The sequence below is a fragment of the Eumetopias jubatus genome, unplaced genomic scaffold, assembly GCF_037043125.1.
Source record: "Eumetopias jubatus isolate StellerSeaLion01/CBP00866 unplaced genomic scaffold, mEumJub1_p1.0 scaffold_1, whole genome shotgun sequence".
Lineage (NCBI taxonomy): Eukaryota > Metazoa > Chordata > Mammalia > Carnivora > Otariidae > Eumetopias > Eumetopias jubatus.
In genome coordinates this window covers 57,419,760-57,438,535 of record NW_028274807.1, presented here as the reverse complement: position 1 = coordinate 57,438,535, position 18,776 = coordinate 57,419,760, and the positions used below count along the sequence as shown (strand labels likewise).

General features: G+C 39.8%; 1 protein-coding gene across 5 annotated transcripts in view; it reads right to left on the bottom strand.

Moving 5' to 3' along the window:
* The window catches only part of PHLDB2 (pleckstrin homology like domain family B member 2), a 114,129-nt gene that overhangs the window by 70,675 nt on the left and 24,678 nt on the right, over window positions 1-18,776 (bottom strand). For 2 of the 5 annotated variants that reach the window (XM_028110648.2, XM_028110649.2), the window contains exon 1: window positions 12,760-14,103. In XM_028110648.2, coding sequence (XP_027966449.1) covers window positions 12,760-14,094 — 1,335 coding nt within the window. In that variant the 5' untranslated portion in view covers window positions 14,095-14,103. Of the gene's footprint in view, window positions 1-12,759; window positions 14,135-18,776 lie in introns of those variants that run through there. The other 3 variants (XM_088026875.1, XM_088026864.1, XM_088026885.1) reach the window with 3 other exon arrangements.

Here is an 18,776-nt window from a genome sequence, read left to right as displayed (position 1 = left end):
AGGGAGGAAGAAATCTTTTCAGTCTCTCATTGCCCTTTGGTCCCTCCAGCCCCAGGATTTACAGAGCAACATATATTCCCCATAGCACATGAAGTCCAGTGGAGTAACTTCTAGAAAGAACTACCCTCCAAAAAAATCCATGCTTCTCTCCAATGCACACATTGCATCCCTGACATAAAGCCCAGATTTCTATTTCACATTGCCCCTGGCTCCACCTTACACTCCTGAGATCATCATTGTTCCTGCCCGATGAGTACACACATCATTCACATACCTGAGCAACTTACCATATCCTGTCTTTGCTCATACTCAGACAAAGAAACTCAGTTCTTTTAATCTCATTTCATAAATCAACCCCTCATGCTCCAGATTATTTTTTTTTAAATTACTATTATTCACTAGTGTGTCAACATCTCCCTTAAAGCTACCTTTCCCTACTGCTATTTCTGTGTCCCTATTTTAGGAGCTTGTAATTAAGGAATACATATATGTATAAAATTGGTTTATACTATTTTAAGTTATTAATACATTTACCAAATAGATCTGATTATTAACATATCTAATAATTCAGTAATATGAAATATGTTATATAATTATGTAAATTATATATAATACATATATATGCTGAGGTAATGGTTTTTTTTAAATTTTCATTTATATAGAACATGTCCTAAAATACCATCGCTTAACTTAATTGATCCTGTTACTTTTTAGACCAGGAATGTTTTCTTCAACTTGCTTTTTCCACCTCCAGTTATTTCTTGCATTTGTGAGGCAGACTCGAAGGAATCTCTCTCTACAATGACCATCTAACTCACATCTGCTGTATTTTAGTCCTTTTCCTGATGACTTTTTGCATCATTTTGCCATTTAAAATCAACTGGCAGACATACAAGTGTTGAAAATTTTTACTTTTATAAGATATTGGGGTTGAGGTGAACTATTCTTAAAATATTAATAGATACTGCTTCAAAGAAAGTGCTGGTTATGAATGACTCCATAACAGTGTTGCCTCAACTCAGATAACTGAAGGGGGGAAATCATGCACTTCTCCCTAGAGACTGAAAAGCACCAGCTATAAAAGAAGGAAATTCATGTTATCAGTGTAATCATCATTTCCACATAGTGTGTAAAGAAGTATGCCAATTATTTTCCCTCTGACATGGACAGTGTGTCAGAAGAAAATCTAAAAGGTGCGTAGGCCTTCTGCTCCACGCCATTAAAGAAAACTCAACAAAAGTCTAATATACTGTAGTTCATTTGCATTTTTATGTTGGCTTAACCAAGTTCCAGGGGATCTGTTTGTTTGCTTCCCCTGAAGGATCATAGTTTATAAAATGCAATCCATTGAAATACTTTTAGAATTTTATGTAATATTTTATTTTGTTCAAACCACAACTAAATCTCCACACTGGAAAAATCTATCCTAAAAAAAATAAGGAACTCTCTTTACGCACAAAGAAGTTGGTAGGGTAAAAAATAGGAAAGTCTAACATGTAAAAAAAAGAATTAAAAAACAGGTGGACTATCACACATCAACTGAAAATTTTGTAAATGCAACTATTTATGAGAGATACATCTCATGGAAAATACTGTGTGCTAAGATTAAAAAAAATGCTACAGTATTATACAGAGAAATGCAAAATAATGGGGTGCCTAGGTGGCTCAGTTGGTTAAGTGTCTGCCTTCGGCTCAGGTCATGGTCCCAGGGTCCTGGGATCGAGTCCGCACTGGGCTCCCTGTTCAGCAGGAGCCTGCTTCTCACTTCTCCCTCTCCCTCTGCCTCTCTCCCTGGCTTGTACTCTCTCTCTCTCAAATAAATAAGTAAATAACATCTTTAAAAAAATGCAAAATAGTGACAAGTCTTCTTTCCCTATCTGAGATGTTAAGAAAGTAACTGCATTTTCCTTTCTCCCAGAACAACTTTTAAAATTGTAATCTCTGCCTACCACGATTTAGGCCTTGGTCTTCATGATCTAATGGGAAAGACAGACTTTCAATATTTTGGCTCTCTTATTCAGTAATCAAAATGAAAGAATAATACATGCCTGAGAAACTTATTCCTTTTTTCTATCTTAGCATTTTATTAAAATTGTCTTTTTTCAAAATCCAAATTACAATCCCAGAACTGGGATATGGTCTTAGCAATTTTGAATGAGAAACATCAATTTTTCCAAACCAAAATTCTTCAACAGAACATGCCCCCATACAGATTTCCCCCTTGAGGTCAATTAGGCTTTACCAGAGCAAAGTTCTTGGCTGTTCTGAACTTTAAAAAACTAATCTCCCTGACTTCTACTTCTGGAAAGATGGAGTAGAGGTATTTTTCCCTATTCCTCCCACTGAATGTAACTCAGAACACTGGACACATTATATATAAGACAAACATAAGGGGCGCCCGGGTGGCTCAGTCGGTTAAGCAACTGCCTTTGGCTCAGGTCATAATCCCAGGGTCCTGGGATCCAGCCCCATGTTGGGCTCTCTGCTCAGTGAGGAGTCTGTTTCTCCCTCTGCCTGCCACTCCCCCTGCTTGTACTCTGTGTGTGTGTGTGAAATAAATAAATAAAATCTTAAAAAAAAAAAGAACTACTTAAAAAAAAATAAGACAAACATAAGAAGACCAAAAGATAGGGAAAGGCAGCAGATCATCTGGGCATCTAGAGACCCAGAAATGAGTCCCCTGAGATTTCCTTTACCTCATACATCCCAGACTTGGAGCTGGAGAAAAGGCAACGACATGCAACAACCTGACTCAATCTCCAAAGAATTAGGCGGAGAGGAAAAAGCCAAACTCAAAGTATATGATTACATGTATGTAACATTCCTATAATAAATAATAAAATTATAGCTCTGCAGAACAGAAGAGTGGATGCCAGGGGTTAAGTAGTTGCTGAGAGTAGGAGGAAAGTGGGAGAGGCTACAGAAGGTCTGCAGGAGGGAGCCTTGGGGTGAGGTATCTGCTCTGTTTCTTGACTGTATCAATGCCGATATACTGGTTGTGATATGACAACTATAATTTCACAAGATGTTAGCATTGGAGGAGACTGGGTAAGGGGTACACAGGATCTCTCTGAATTATTTCTTATAATTGCATGTAAATCTACAATTACCTCAAAATAAAGAGATTAACTTTTCTTCAAGTGACTTCTAGTAGATCTTAATCTGCACATTGAAATGGCTGACAAAATCCTTCCAATGAAAAGGTGATGTATGTGTTTCTATTGTAATACCTGTTCTATAATTATTTTTAAATAAAACTAATCATAAACTTTCAAAGTATTCTTCAGAGCAGATATTCCCATAAGCTTTTCTAGAACAGGAAAGAAAAATCCATATTACGATGAGCCAGCACAGTCACTAGACCTAAGAGTGGATGAAAAATTTTTTACGAGGTCAATGAATAAATGGCTTTTAATTTAGATAATTTAACAACCAATATGGGGATCATTTTTCTATGAAGAATCGCTAGTCGTCCCACATTACCCTGTCTGTATTGATACTATATTTTCAATTTACATCTTGTTTCTACATTTTTCTGTGAATTTTATTTCCGAGCTTTATTTCTTTTTTAGTCATGAGTCTTCCTGCATGAATTTATCACCTTAAAAAAAATGAGACTCACTTCATAGCTGAGCTGGCAGCCACCTCTTAGTCCAAGGTGCTTTCTGTATTTTTGCATTTAGCCCAGAACGCTAAACTGTGTGAAGACCCACAGCACACATCCCTCAATTCGGAGCATAAATCTTTAACTGTGTGGCACCATCAAGAGGCAAGAGCTTGTAATGCCACTGTAACAAGAGCCTAGGGTTGGCTTTCAAGTGTAGAGAAACCTGCTTTTAATAGCAACAGTCACAGACTATTGGAACAAAGAATTATACCGAGGCTTTGGCTCTGTGTTTCTCCAATGTGGAGTCACTAGATTATTGCTAAATGCTATTTTTTACCTTCCCATGACTCTTCTCGGCACCTAGTGATCCAACTGAAGGAGAAGAAAAAGATGAGATAACTGTTTTTAGTCTCAGTAAACTGAGGACAGTTGGCACTCTTAATTTGCTAATGATTAATTCCTTCAATATTTACTGGACAACTGCATACATGTCAATAATTCACTGCTTAAAATACACAGAGAGAATGTCTGTAGTTTATTTTCTGATGACCCACAGTGATCTAACCATAGACAGTAGTCTTCTTCCTATTACTCACTACTTACAGATTTCCTCTTATTTTATTAGAAATGAAAGAAGTCTGCATACAGAATGGACAGTTTATTTAGGCAGTAGATAGCAGCACCATTCTAAGCTTGTGCTTTCTAATATAGCATAATTAATTTCACCATTTCAAAACGTTTTCTTTTTTTAAAAAAGATTTTATTTATTTGAGACTAGGAGAGCAAGAGAGAGCACGTGCATGAGTGCAGGGAGGGGCAGAGGGAGAAGCAGGCTCCCCGATGTGGGGCTCGATCCCAGGACCCCGGGATCACGACCTGAGCCAAAGGCAGAAGCTTAACTGACCGAACCACCCAGGCGCCCCTCAGAAAGTTTTCTGAACATAAGAAAATTTAAAATAGCATATATGGCTCCCATTTACGGCTCCCATTTCTGAGCTAGACCCCATTGACCATGCAGGTAAAGGCATCAAAGTGAAAGAAGGTACAGAATGGCAGAGAACTGACAGACTGTTGGAAGCATTAGAGCTACGAAAAGCAAGGCTTCACAAAAATGAGTCAGTTTAAGACTTATGCTAACTCTTTAGATTAAATAAATTAATGTAATTATAGACATTCTGAGTCAGAATATAGAAAGTGAGTCATAATTTCTAAATATCCCTTTAAAAAGTCTGAGCCACCAAGTTAATTTGGTCACTAAACCAACCTCTCACCCATTTGCAGTTTATTTTATCTTTTTTAAAGGTTTTTATTTATTTATTCGACAGAGACACAGCGAGAGAGGGAACACAAGCAGGGGGAGTGGGAGAGGGAGAAGCAGGCTTCCCGCGGAGCAGGGAGCCTAATGCAGGGCTTGATCCCAGGACCCTGGGATCATGACCTGAGCCGAAAGCAGACGCTTAACGACTGAGCCACCCAGGCGCCCCGCGTTTGCAGTTTAACTGGCTCACTTCCCACTAGTGCAACCATTTTTAAAAAATTAAAACTCTAGCCAGGATGTAGCAGGAGGAAGGGCCACACCAGGAAGAGATGCCTTCCAAGTCCGTGAGTCTGGAGAACAAAATAGTTTTCAACATTTAAGCTTGCCTTCACATTTCAAACACATTCTTCTTAGGGAAAAAAAAAAAAAGATTAATACTATGGCTAGGTTGCATTAGGTATTCTCTTAACGTTGTCCATTTTGCCTCCAACCAAGAAATGCTGTCAAATTCACAATGCAAAAAAAAAGTCTGAATGCCCAAATTGTCTTTGGGATCAGGAATCACAAGGAAGTGCAGGCAGCAAGAATCAGGGAGAGAAAGCAATGCACACCTGTGGTTAGAGTGACCGTCACCTGACAAGGCTCACACTTCTTAGGTTCCCAAATGGTTTTTCCTAATTGCAAAATTGAATAGCACCTACCTGTCTACTCTCTCGTTTCTAAAATGGTATCTGTACCTTACCATCTTAAGATTAGTGAACATATACATTTATTTTATAAAATGTTATAATTCCTTAAATATGCTCCATTATGCTGATGTATACTTTTAGAAATATATGTCTCTGGGCTGCTCAAGAGTGCACAAGCAAAACTCTGGGTCCTGCAGCCTTGGCTCCCATATGACCCTGGAGAGCACCAGTTCTTAGAGAGAATGCTATGAAATTTTCAAAATAAAGGAAAGCACCTAATTTTCATCTTTTCATTTTTAACTGCATATTGGAAGGGAATTGCTCCATTGCTGGAAGCAAAAAGATGCATTTATGCTGAGATATTTGCATTCTTTTTCATAGAGCTTCATGGTTACCTGGAACCAAGTGCATTAACTTAAGTTTGGGATGTCTGAAAATGAGAGGCAGAACCTTTGGCCATAGACTAAGGAAAGCCAGAATGAATATCATGAATGGGTATCAAAAACATTCATTTACTCTTTTCAAAAACAGGTGTACAGCGCTTCCCATACTCTCATCATTGGCTAGGAGGTGGATATGCAGCGGTGAACAAGATTGACGTGGTCCCAGCCTCGTGCGATCTAAAATTCTTCAGCTGTAAAGAGCTTTCAGAGAAGCTACTGGAACAAATGTCTTCCGAACAGTACAGAATTGCTGACCCAGACATTTCATCTATTCCAATAATAATACCATGGGAATACTAACATCTTCCTTGAAAGAAAGCCAACCTTATCTTCAGGATGGTAGAGCATGTAACAAGTTAGAAACCTTATTCTGTGGTGCTTCGTGAGACTGGCATCACGTGACAACACGTTTGAGAAATGAGTTCCAAGTGTGGCCCTACACAGTTCTTTCTATATGGCGACAATGCTGTTTATCAAGGCACCGCAGAAGACTGCCTTCAGCCAGAAAGAAAATATTGGATTGCTACAGTGCAATTTGTGGGGATCCACTGGCTCTCCACAATAGCACACAGATGCTTTTGGCATTGTAACCAAATGAATACTCTTAACAGCAGTCGGGTTTGCTACAGAGTATTTTAATTTTCCCCCTGTCTTTTTAAAATGTCTCTTCCCTGGACCTTAAGATGCACTAGATGCCATCCCTACCTCTATATTACTGGGAGGGAGGCAAATGAGAGGAATAACAGAATATCCTGTCTACTGTACAATTATTTCTCTAGCCTCCAAAAAACCTAGTTTGTCAAAGAATCAGCATCTTAGAGATATCTTATCCATTCATGTCTTCTACTTGGAAAACAGCTCAGAAGTGAAGAGTTTAAACAACCACAGACCAGCTCAGAAGGAGGTCACGAGGTCTACGGAGTGAAGTACACACATTTCAGGCACACAGAGCCCTCTCAAGACCTCACTTGGACCTAGTAACTCTTAGTTTGGAATATTTTTAAACAAGGCTTGATATCTGGTTTCTAAAATTGTAAAAGTGAAAGAAAAGGCTAGCATGATGACAAAGGCAGGAATTGGCAGCAGAGAGCAAGAAAGAAGGAATAAAAATTATAAAAAAACCAAACATTTCAAATAGCACAGCAGTTGGCGGCCATTTAATGTAGACTCAAAGTGGATTGTTATACCTCATAAACAGGTCCTTGGAGGTTCATAATTAGGGCTCAATCTTAATTACCTTAATTACTCAATATAATTACCTTGAGTTTTCAAATAAAAATTGAACAAGTAAAAAAAAAAATCCAGATGAAATCCTGGTATAATCGCAGTTTAGCTAAAACGTACTACAGAAATTATGCTTAGTGAACCAGGCTTACGCTGCTTGGTTTCCTCAATAATGAGTTAAATAAATCTTTGGCATCTATTCATTTTATGTTTGTGTAAGAGTTCTGTTTCTTTTTCGAAAATTATGCTTTGACATTTTGGAGGTGCCTGTGAAATGTCCAAGTACACTCGTCTTGGGGAGTCAATTAAATTGCATTTTTCACAAAACAGATCTCATAGGCTGGAAACCCGGGGGGCAGCTTCTCTTGGCTCCTGGAGTAAATTCCAAATAGCAAGAGAACTTTACCTTCACTGACTTGCTCTTTTCTGCAGTTTCTGTTTTCCTGGCTATGCTTTGTTTTTGTTTCTGATTCTTGGCCAAGTTTGACCAGGGTTTTGGTTTGCACAGAAACCAATAGTTATCTCCACTGGTGGCAGCAATGAGTGGGATCTGGTTTTATGGTCTGGCTACTTGTGATCTGCAGGTAGAACTGAAATTTAACCTTGCTCAGGTGAGTGATGACTGAACATTTGTGTTTGCTGTTGTTTTAATTTGTTGGTTATTTTGCTATCTGTGAGTTCAACTCAGGACAGTATTTTGTGCCCAGTGGAAAAGTGAGCAGTCTCTTGAGGATATGGAACAGGGAAATTTTATGTTCCAGTGTTTACTTCTGACCTCTAGCAAAAGCTATAGAACCAAGCTTTAAGTTCTTTATCTGAGTCTCTGTACCTGAGGGGGGCAAAAAATCACTGTGTATGTGTGAAGTATTTTCCTACTTCCTGAGGATAATAATAAAGTGTTTTAGAGACTAATAAGCATTTAGCTAAATCTAACATTTCCAAAATTCTAAGAAAATAAAATGAAAGTCTAATAATTAAAATATATTCACATTTTAGGAAAAAGAACCTTCTCATTAAAAAATGCTGATTTCAGAAGCATTTTTTTTTCTTAGAAAAGAAAACAAGTTTACGTGATCAAAGCCATCTTTTGTACAAGTCAGACTGATTTGACAACCTGGTTTAAAAATCAGCTATATGTTTTTTCCTTGTTTTATTTGTGTACAGTATAATACATGTGTAATTTCCTACTTTTTTTGAGAGAGTTATTCATTTAAGAGAAAGAGAAAAAGAGCATGAGTGGGGGAGGGACAGAGGAAGAGGGAGATAATCCCAAGCAGACTCCATGCTGAACGCAGAGCCCAGTGCATGGCTCGATCCCAGGACTGAGATCATGACTGAGCTGAAACCAAGAGTCACATGCTCAACCAACTGAGCCACCCAGATGTTCCTGTAATTTCATACTTAAGTAAGTTTGGATTTATTTTATCACATAGGAATTAGTTTATCTGAATTTTTAAAATGTCTTATAATATTAGTTTACTGAAAGATAAGCTAAGATTACTTCCATGTAACGTTTAAGGTTAAGAAAAATATAAAAGTTGTGCTCAAAACAAAACTGAATTATAACTGTGACACACCTTTTTATATCAATAGTAATTACGTTCTGTGATGTGTCAGTTTAAGCATAATTTCCAATATCTTTAAGTTACATACTTTTTGCCTTAAAGTATCCGGTCATTCCAGAATTGACAGAAGACCACGAAGAACAAAAGTTGGTGAAAATTAAAAAATTGTAGGTTTGCACAAAGGGAGCTTTATTTGACTTGGTTTATAATACTTGCAATAGCAAGTCTATAAAAATGTAACAAAATGTTAAAATTATGGCAAAGTTTGCACAACTTTGATGGTTTTATTCATAAAGTAATTTTAAAAAATGTAATGCATGACAAATACCCTATTAACATAAAACTAAAATGCAGTTACCTATATACCTATACCAAGACAGATTGATCTTGGAGAAATCAGCCTATGCTTATAAAAACTAATAAAGGTTATTTTTCTACATAATCTGCCCAGAGAGCAGAGAGATTCGGTATCTCACAAGAGTAACTTTTTTTGTGCTTTGTGCTAACCGGAATATATCCTTGAATATTTATTTATTTATTTATTTTTAAAGATTTTATTTATTTATTTGACAGAGAGAGACACAGCAAGAGAGGGAACACAAGCCGGGGGAGTGGGAGAGGGAGAAGCAGACCCCTTGTGGAGTAGGGAGCCCGATGTGGGGCTCGATCCCAGGACCCGGGGATCATGACCTGAGCCGAAGGCAGATGCCTAATGACTGAGCCACCCAGGTGCCCCTACCTGAATATTTAAAATGACAAAAAAGTTCTTCATTTCCTAATGATTTAAGATATCTTGTAGATTATAGGGCGCCTGGGTGGCTCAGATGGTTAAGCGTCTGCCTTCAGCTCAGGTCACGATCCCAGGGTCCTGGGATCGAGTCCCACATCAGGCTCCCTGCTCCTTGGGCGCCTGCTTCTCCCTCTGCTTCTCTCTCTCTCTGTCTCTCATGAATAAATAAATAAAATCTTAAAAAAAAGGTATCTTGTAGATTATAAAATAACCTATTGTTTTTATTCAGTAGGCAAACTGCAAATATTCATTGTTCTCATCCATCCACAGTCCTATATTAGTCACGTAATGAAATCTTCTCTAATTAATATTTGACTTTGCCTTCCCAAAATCGGACCCTAAATTCAGAAAAAAAAAAGTTTTCCAAGATATCTTTTATACCTGAACTATCCTTAAGTTTTCCCATTTGACACCTGGGCAAGCACAAGATTTGTTCCTTACCTTTACAAAAAGAAGAATGTCAGAAATAATTAGGTTTGCTATGCCCTTATTTATGAATAGCTCAACACCATCAAAAATTGCACAGGAAGATTTATCAAATCAAATGAGAAGCTCAGCCTTCCCTAGGCTAATTTTGTATGGGTAAGATATTATAATATAAATAAAGTCCCGAGATGGTGTACTTTATAGAAAGGTCCTCGGTGTACGTGAAATGTCCTCACTCTCTGTGATACGTTCTTACCCTCCCGGGAAACACTGATTAAATAAGACCAATGTCCTACGCCCTGACAGAGGATTTTAATTCTCCTTCTTGCTGATTATTGTTCATGAACTTAACCACAGATGAATCACAGCCACTTACTCTTATCCTCACCAAGTGGTCTCTGCTTTCCTCTCAAGTTTGACTAGATACTCTGCTGTAAGTTATAGACCCAAGACGCAAAGGACTAAGAATTATACGGAACTCATCGGACTGATCCTGGAAATCTAATTTCTGTATGTATTGTGGAAAATCATTGGCATTATGTGTAATGTTCTACTGTCTAAATGGGGAACACCTTTAGCATTCATCTCCATCTATCTCTAACCCTCAATTTAGCTGACTCTGATTTTGCAAACTAAATGAAACATTCTTTCAAGGGTAGCTTCTTCTCCTTGGTCCCTCAGAATTCAGGAAGAAATATCTTTTCTAAGTCACTGTATTTTTTAAAAGAAATAACATTACTTGCATAGGCTCAGTAAGAATCTCTCTTCCCTTTTACTGGGAGGTCACTAGGCAAATAGACTAAGCAACAGAGGCCAAACCCAGAGCGTCATATTTAAAAATAAGCCTCATTTCAGCAAATATCATAAAGCCCATCATGAAGAAAAAAGGGTTCTAACTTCGTATTTGGAGCCAATACCCACAAAGTTCTCCCAAGAAGTTGAACCAAGACCTGTTTGTGACTTACAAGGCACTGACTTTACAGGCAGTAAGGAAAGTCACTTCCTGGATTGTCAGGAACTTTAGCAGATTTGGCGAAACTGGATGAATGAGAAATTCTCCACACTTAAAAGTGCTAAAGATGAAACTGGAGGTGATTTTCGAGGTTGGTTTCCTGCCCTTGGAACAGAAGGGGAAATAAAAGCATCTCAGAAGATCGCTGGAGTGAAGGAAGCCTTTGAAATGCTCTCCCAGATTCCTTAATAAAGTATCCAATAGAGGTTAACTTTCTGGCTTCGCTAATAATAGTTGCTCCAGGATGAAAGGTACAGCATAGGGGATATATCAATAGTTGTAAGGTGACAGATGGGAGCCCCACTCCCAATGAGCATAGCCTAATGTATAGATCTGCAGAATCACAATGTTGTATGCCTGAAACTAACGTAACCCCATGTAACACTGTGTGTCAATTATGCTACAGGAATAAAAAGTAAGAGTTGTTCAGCACACTAATAGAGCCAGATTTGCTATCCCACATACAAGAAAGCTTTTACATATGCTAATTAAAACTTCTCCTGAACTTATGTCAATGAATCAAGCCCAAATACAATACCTTTTTGTGACCATGAAAAATCTCTGGAGATTATTTATGATAACAAAGGAAATTGTCATACTGGAGCACCATCTAACAGACCCACCCAAGGAATATAGAGTTCTCTAAGGGTATGCACATGCATTTTCATTCACTATTGCTGATTAGGATATCTGTAAGGATAGATACTTACTTATCAAAAACTACTAGTGATACAAATGATGCTTTTTCTAAAATTCCAATAAAATTTTGTCCTGGATAGATGCAAACAGTTTCTGTCCATTTGAATCCAAAGGTCATAATTTTATTATCCTGTGGGGCATTACTCAGCTTGGTATGTGATTTAGAAATCTTATTCCCGTATACTTTCTTTTAGCAATGAAAATACTTTTGATACTCTTATACTTTTGTAGATCAGCTTTATCATCTTGCTGCATCCCTCATCAAGGAACAACTCACCATTAATGAATTAAAATAATCTCTGACCCTGTTCTTCCTAAAAAACACATGGACAAAAGTCTATGCTTAAAAGAAAAATAGAATAAGAATGCAGTAGTTTGTCCTCATTCCGTAATGAGACTCTCAAGGGATGTTTCCTCCTTTCTTACTATTTTCAGTATTTCCAACAATAAGCATAAATCCATTTTTAATAGAAAAAGACAACTCAAAAAACTTTTCTAAATGTGTAGTTGGGTGTCACTATGTACTAGGAGACATCACTGAAAGACATATGGGGGTGGTGTATGTGTACTGTGCAGGAAAAAGGTTGAGCAACATTTAGCCGAGCTTTCAACTTTCCAGACCACTTGTTCTACCAAAAAGTTTACTGCCTAATTCCCAATGAGTCATGATTTCACCAATTATTCCTATCAGACCACGCACATGCTAATCCGATGGCATCGGTAATATAAATCAGTGTTTACTCACAGTCTTAAAGAAAAGTTTGTAAGACTTATAAGAAATTCAGTAAAATTCACAACTACTTGGTTAGGTTTATCAAGAAGACTCTGCAGAGCAACTTAACATAACACTAGCTACAGGTAGGCCTTCAAGTACCCACACGTGACCAATAATAGGGACCGAGAAAGGGAAGGACAGCAGAATTCTAGAAAGGCACAGCAGTGGCTGGTGCCCTTGGACATCCTACAGGCCCACACGTATCCTTGGAGTGCATCTCCAAGAAGCTGCTCAAGGGAAGAGTGAGGTCAAGTCAGATGAAGAAGATTACCAGTCGCTCCATCTCCTGCTCCCTGAGTCTCTCCTCCCTCTGCCGCCGGTGATAATCCATCAGGTCATCGCGGCCTGAAATGGAGCTGATGCTGCTTTTCCTCTCCCGAAGGATGGGCTGGGGAGTTCCTGAGGCCTGTCTGAGGCTGTCCAAATCTGCATCATCAAACTCGACAGATCCACAAGAGAAGTTCCTCCTGGCGGCAAACACTCTGTCCGGCTCCCCAGGAGGAAACGAGTGACCTGGGCCAGGCCCGGAGTAGGGAGCCCTGTCAAGGTCATCGGAGGTACAGGAGGAGGTGGAGGCCAGAAGCATCTTGCGAGCCACTCGCGGACTGGCAGGGACACTGAGGGTGGAACTGACGTAAGGATGGCCCTCAGACGCCAAGGGTTTATAGGGTAAAGCCCCTGAGCTCAAAGAAGAAAAATTCAGGTAATTGTCATTGTCTATGATGCTATGAGGTAGATCCTTTTCCCCCAGTTTCGTTCGTTTGGAACTGCCCAGAGAGTTTCTGGGAGGCAAACTGAGGGGTGTCAGCTGGCTGTCGGTGGCCCTGTGCAACCTGGGGAGAGAGCGGCTGTAGGCGCCCATGTGACTCAGGCTGCTGCCCGAATACTTCCTAGTTCTTAAACCCATGTTTTCAGATGCCGGCTCCTTGTGTCGGCTCAACTTAGGCTGAAGGGTCAGGTTGTCCGGGATGCTCATTTTCCTGGCTTGCTTTGGGCTTGAAGGCATGCTTGCTGCCCCCGATCTGCTGATGGGAGAGGGGCCCGTGTCACTCAGGGTACTTCCGTTCCACATGGCCAGGAGCGAGCCAGACACTTTCCGGCCTTCCAACCCCCCGAGAAAGTAGACATTGTCGTGGGATTTATTCCTCGAGCTATATTTGGAGTAGGGAGGCTTCTCTGCAAGCCTCAAGGACCTTTCACTGTCCCGGCCAGTATAATGATCAAAGTCCCCTCTCCCAAGTGGGTACCCACTGAGGGAGGGGGAAGTGCCGAGTAGAGGGGTGGGTGGTTTCATGGAAATATTTTTGTCAGTCCCATCACATGAGAACTGCTTGCTTCCCTGGATTTTGGCCAGGGAGGGGCTGCTCCTGACACTGGTTCCCAGAGGGGAAGGGCTTCTCTTAGTAGCCACAGGTTGTGAGAGGGTTAAATAAGAGCCAGAATAGTCTCCATTGGCTTTAAATCTCAGGCTGGAAGAATATTTCTTCGGGCTCAGGCTCTCCATCATGTTTGGGGAATCGTCCTCGAGGGAATTTGCCACCAAGCCTGCCTCTAAGCTACCATTTTGTAAATCAAGCTGCTTCTGCGTGTGGCAATGCTCTGCCATGATCTTGTTGGAGTCTGTAAAGGAAAAAGAGAAAGTCTTACTTAGCAAAGAAGATTGAAAAAGAGCAAGGACTTGTCAGCCTGCATCTGAACAAATAGCCTTGCAGTCCGACCTGATGTAATTAACAAACACAAACTCTGTTTTAGTAATAAATCTGGTAAAACTACTGCAAAATGAAGAACTATATAGAACACTGATCAGGGGGCACCTGGGTGGCTCAGTCGGTTAAGCGTCTGCCTTTGGCTCAGGTCATGATTCCAGGGTCCTGGGATCGAGCCCGGCGTCAGGCTCCCTGCTCAGCGAGGAGCCTGCTTCACTCTCTCCCTTTGCTGCTCCCCCTGCTTGTGCTTTCTCTCTCTCTCTCAAATAAATAAATAAAAGCTTAAAAAAAAAAAAAGAACACTGATCTGGGATGCTTTTCATACAAAAGAAAAATAACTCAAGAGGCCATGGATGATATTTGAGAAGAACAAATCCCTAACAAAGTACAGGTGAGGTTTGTCCATAAAAGAGACAATTTCCCGTTAGTGTTCCAGTCCTTAGTGGACCACCTGCTTCCTGAGTACACCCAGGCAAACACCCAATGTGGTGATGCAATGCACCCCCCTTTGGATGTCTCTGCTAGAATCATTAACTGCTCAGAAGTCAAGGCCTGCGGAGATAAAATTCGCATTGTGGCACACAAAGAAAGTTTCACATTAGACACTGATCAGTAACATGAGGGTCAGAAGATGACTCTTTAAAGGGGGCTATGAGAGTTACCTTCTCAAGAAAGATTTCATAAAGCTCATGCACCCATCAGAAAAAGGCAGGTAATCGAGGAAACAGAGAAAAGAGGGTTCCCAAAACTACTGCCATCTCAGGGTCAGGAGGCAGTATTTAAAACCTGAAACTGGAGTATCCTTCAAGTTCCAGGCACCCTAAATGAATCATGCTCATCCTTGATCTCACACTCTCATTTGAATTCCATTAACTTAAGAAAATAAGTTCTAGGTTATAAAAACGTACTTTAAATACAAAATATCGCTGCAAAAAATGAGAAGGCTTGTATTTGTAACTGATAAAAATACGTATTTTGCAGATGATCATCAAAGCAAAGACACAGTTTAAACATTCACATTGAACTCATGCACTGCTGAGATGGTCCAACACCTCAGGCTCCTCAGACACTAGGTATTACATCCCTGGTCTCTATATCAACAGAGTCATTCATGGTGAGTAACCAATTTTATGACAGGCTTGCTTCCATAACTAGGCCACAAGTTCAAGGAAGAGGTGTAGATGTAGTATTTCATCTCATCTCCAGCCTCTTCTCACTCCCACGGACCCACTGGTGAGACACACAATGAACACTAGTTTTCAATTTCTGTCACAGCCTTCCTCCACTGTGTCCTAGCCAGAGATCGGGGACTTCGCCTTGCATGCTCAGCTTTGCAGATTTCCTGGGCAGATTCAGACAGTAGAGTAGGGAACTGCTTCCTATCCAGGCTGGGGCCAAGAAACGGCCTGGGTGCTTAAATCCTAGTGATGGGCTAAGTACCCATCATCTTGTAAAGTTCAGCTTCCCTCAGTAAGCTCTGCTTTGGGTTCCCTATCCTCCAACCCCAATCCCTGCCCTGGTGGATTAAAAGCATGATTATCTTTTGGAGTAGACCTCAAGAAAAAAAAAAAAAGAGATTCTCCTTTAGAACTGCCTCCCTGCTGGAATCTGGTCCTGCAATCTGGCTTTTATCAGGTCTTTCATTCTTCAGGGACCATGCCATCTCTGCCCCCAAGCCAAATGTCCCTTTCAGCAACTGTTTATGAGCACCAGCTACGATCTTGAAGGCAACGCGAGCCTGGTTTGAGACATAGCTCCCTCTGCCCCCTTGGAGGACTGAAACCAAGATGACCTCCAGTCATGATCCCCTCTGTTCTCAACTAACTTCAACTCTGCTTGGTCTGCCATGCTCAAATTCCAGCAAACCTTGGCCAATTCCCTCAAGTTAAATATTTTCAAATTGAAGAAACAAGGAAATAAGTGGGCCCCGAGGACATTAGATTGCTATTTATTATGGGGGGCAAATACCCTAAACGCCTAACAATAGGGAGAAATTTAAATAAGGTACTTATTTAATGAATATTTAAGTAATATTCACCATACTTCATATGGGTGAATATTACACACTCATTTAGAATAACTATTTTGAAGTATAATTTCTAGCCTAAAAAGTGCATTCATATAATGTTCAGTAAATTTTAAAAGTCATATATAAATGAGTACAGTTTTCTTATATGTACACCCACCCAAACACACGGATTACACACAGACACTCAGGCCAAAATCCTGGGAGTCATCATTGATATCCCCAATCAATGTCTCTTCTCTCAATCTTATCCCTCATCTATCACCTCCTTCCTCATTTTATCCGTCAATAAATCTTATCAACATTGTCCCTAAAACATAGTCTCAATCTGATCATTTCTTGCCATTTCCACTGCTACCCCCCTATTATGAACCAATATCTTCTCTTGCTTTGTCTATATGCCTATTCTACACCAAGAACAAGAACAATGGAATGGAAGAAATCATGCCAAAAAGTCAGTAGTGGTTTTATCTGGGTGGAGGTATTACCAGTGATTTTTAATTCACCTCTCATACTAGTTTGTACTTTCCACATTTTATGCACTCTATCTGAGTTGCTTTGACAGTTAAGGGGGGGAAAACAATGCAAAATACTAGAGTATAATCTGTGGCAATACTTCTCTTTTTAAAAAGTTGCATTTGTTGTGCACCTGGGTGGCTCATATGGTTGGGCGTCTGCCTTCGGCTTGGGTCATGGTCCCAGGGTTCTGGAATCGAGTCCCGCATCAGGCTCCCTGCTCCTTGGGAGCCTGCTTCTCCCTCCGCCTCTCTCTCTCTCTCTGTCTCTCATGAATAAATAAATAAAATCTTTAAATAAAAATAAAAGTAAAAATAAAAATTTGCATCTATTTTATTTCAGCTTTATTGAGGTATGATTGACAGATAAGATTGTAAGATATTTAAAATGGACATTGTGGTGATTTGATGTACATACATGTTGTGAACGGATTCTCACCATCTGGTTAGTTAACACATCCATCACCTCAAACACGTGTGTGTGTGTGAAAGAAAGAAAGAGAGAGAAAAGAGAACATTCAAGTTGTAAATGAGTTGGTAAAAGGGTACAGACTTTCAGCTACAAGATGGATGTCTGAGGATCTAATATAAAACACGGTGACTACACTGTAGTTGAAAATACTATTATATAATTGAAATTTGCTAAGAAAGTAGAACTTAAGTGTTCTCAGAAATACTTCATGTTTAAGTCGATTACGTTCTCATTTTTCCTAAGCTTTTGTCCAACTGTTGAGCCAGGTAATAACTCTTCTAAAAAAGGTTCTTGGTCAGACTAACTTAATATGTAAGTCTTTGATGACTTCAACATTTTTCCCAACTCTTCTTAATGACTCAGGCAAAATGTTAATTGTGCAAATATACGCATTCCGTACTCTAATCATCTGAAAAACTACAAAATCAAATACAACGCCTCCCCTAATACGAGTAAAATGAACAGAGTGGATACAAAAAAATTCCCAGAAGTCTGCTGAACACAGCCTGTACAATAATATTAGCAGCCTCATCTTCTAAAAAATGTAGTTAACAGGATACATACTTGAAGTGGTTCTAATTATTGTACAGAAAAGTTTAAAATCCCAACAGAAAGTTCTAGGTACTATATTCATTGAATGGTTCATAGGTACCCACCGTGTATCAGATATTGATTTAGGTATCAGTGGGGCTCGCTGACATTCCTGTCGTCCCCCTCTCAGAAACAAAGAGGTGTTGCTCTTGTACACCCCTATGCCATTGGGTATGGCTACATCTCTTGCTTTGATCAAGGAACAATGAGAGAAAGTGACAAGTCAGTTCCAAGCTGAAACATGAAGAACTGGGGTCTGATTCACTCCTTCCAGCCCCCTGCCAAGATGACTAGCATGCATCCAAGTTTATGCAGACTTTCTTAGCCTATACCCCTCAGTGAGGACACCGTGAAACAGGACCCTTGCCAACCCAAGATTGTCTTAAGCCACTGAGATTTGGGAGTTGTTTGCTACTATGGAGGTGTTAATCCTCCTTAAGTTCTTACCATAAACTAGGCTTTCAGCTGGGCACTGGGAAGTATGTGGTCATATTCCACTTCCTGCCTTTACACAGCTTACAGTCCAAAGGGAAAGACATTCATATGAACAAATGATTGCCATACAGTGTGACACGTGCCTTAATAGAGAACTGACTGACACACAGGTCAAGGGGCATGGAGGGGACTAACCCAGCGAGAGAGTGGGGGTCTGTGGAAATCATGGTGGAAAGAAATGACAATAAAGTTAAGTCCCATTGAAGGAAAGGGAATCTGATGAGTACTATCTAATGGTGGCATAAGGCCACTTCTACACCTAAAATTTTGTGATTTTAAGGGTATAAAAAAAACCCCAAGCCCATTAGACTACTGGCACATGCAGCAAATATCCTGTCTCTGACAGAGTTAACAACAAAAATTGTGTAAGGAAAAAGAAACGGTTATTTTCTTTATTATGGTCCTTTTTGAAAAAAGTCTACCATGTAAATCTGCTGGGATGAACTGTATTTAACAATCATGCATTTCTCTCTCATAGTGATT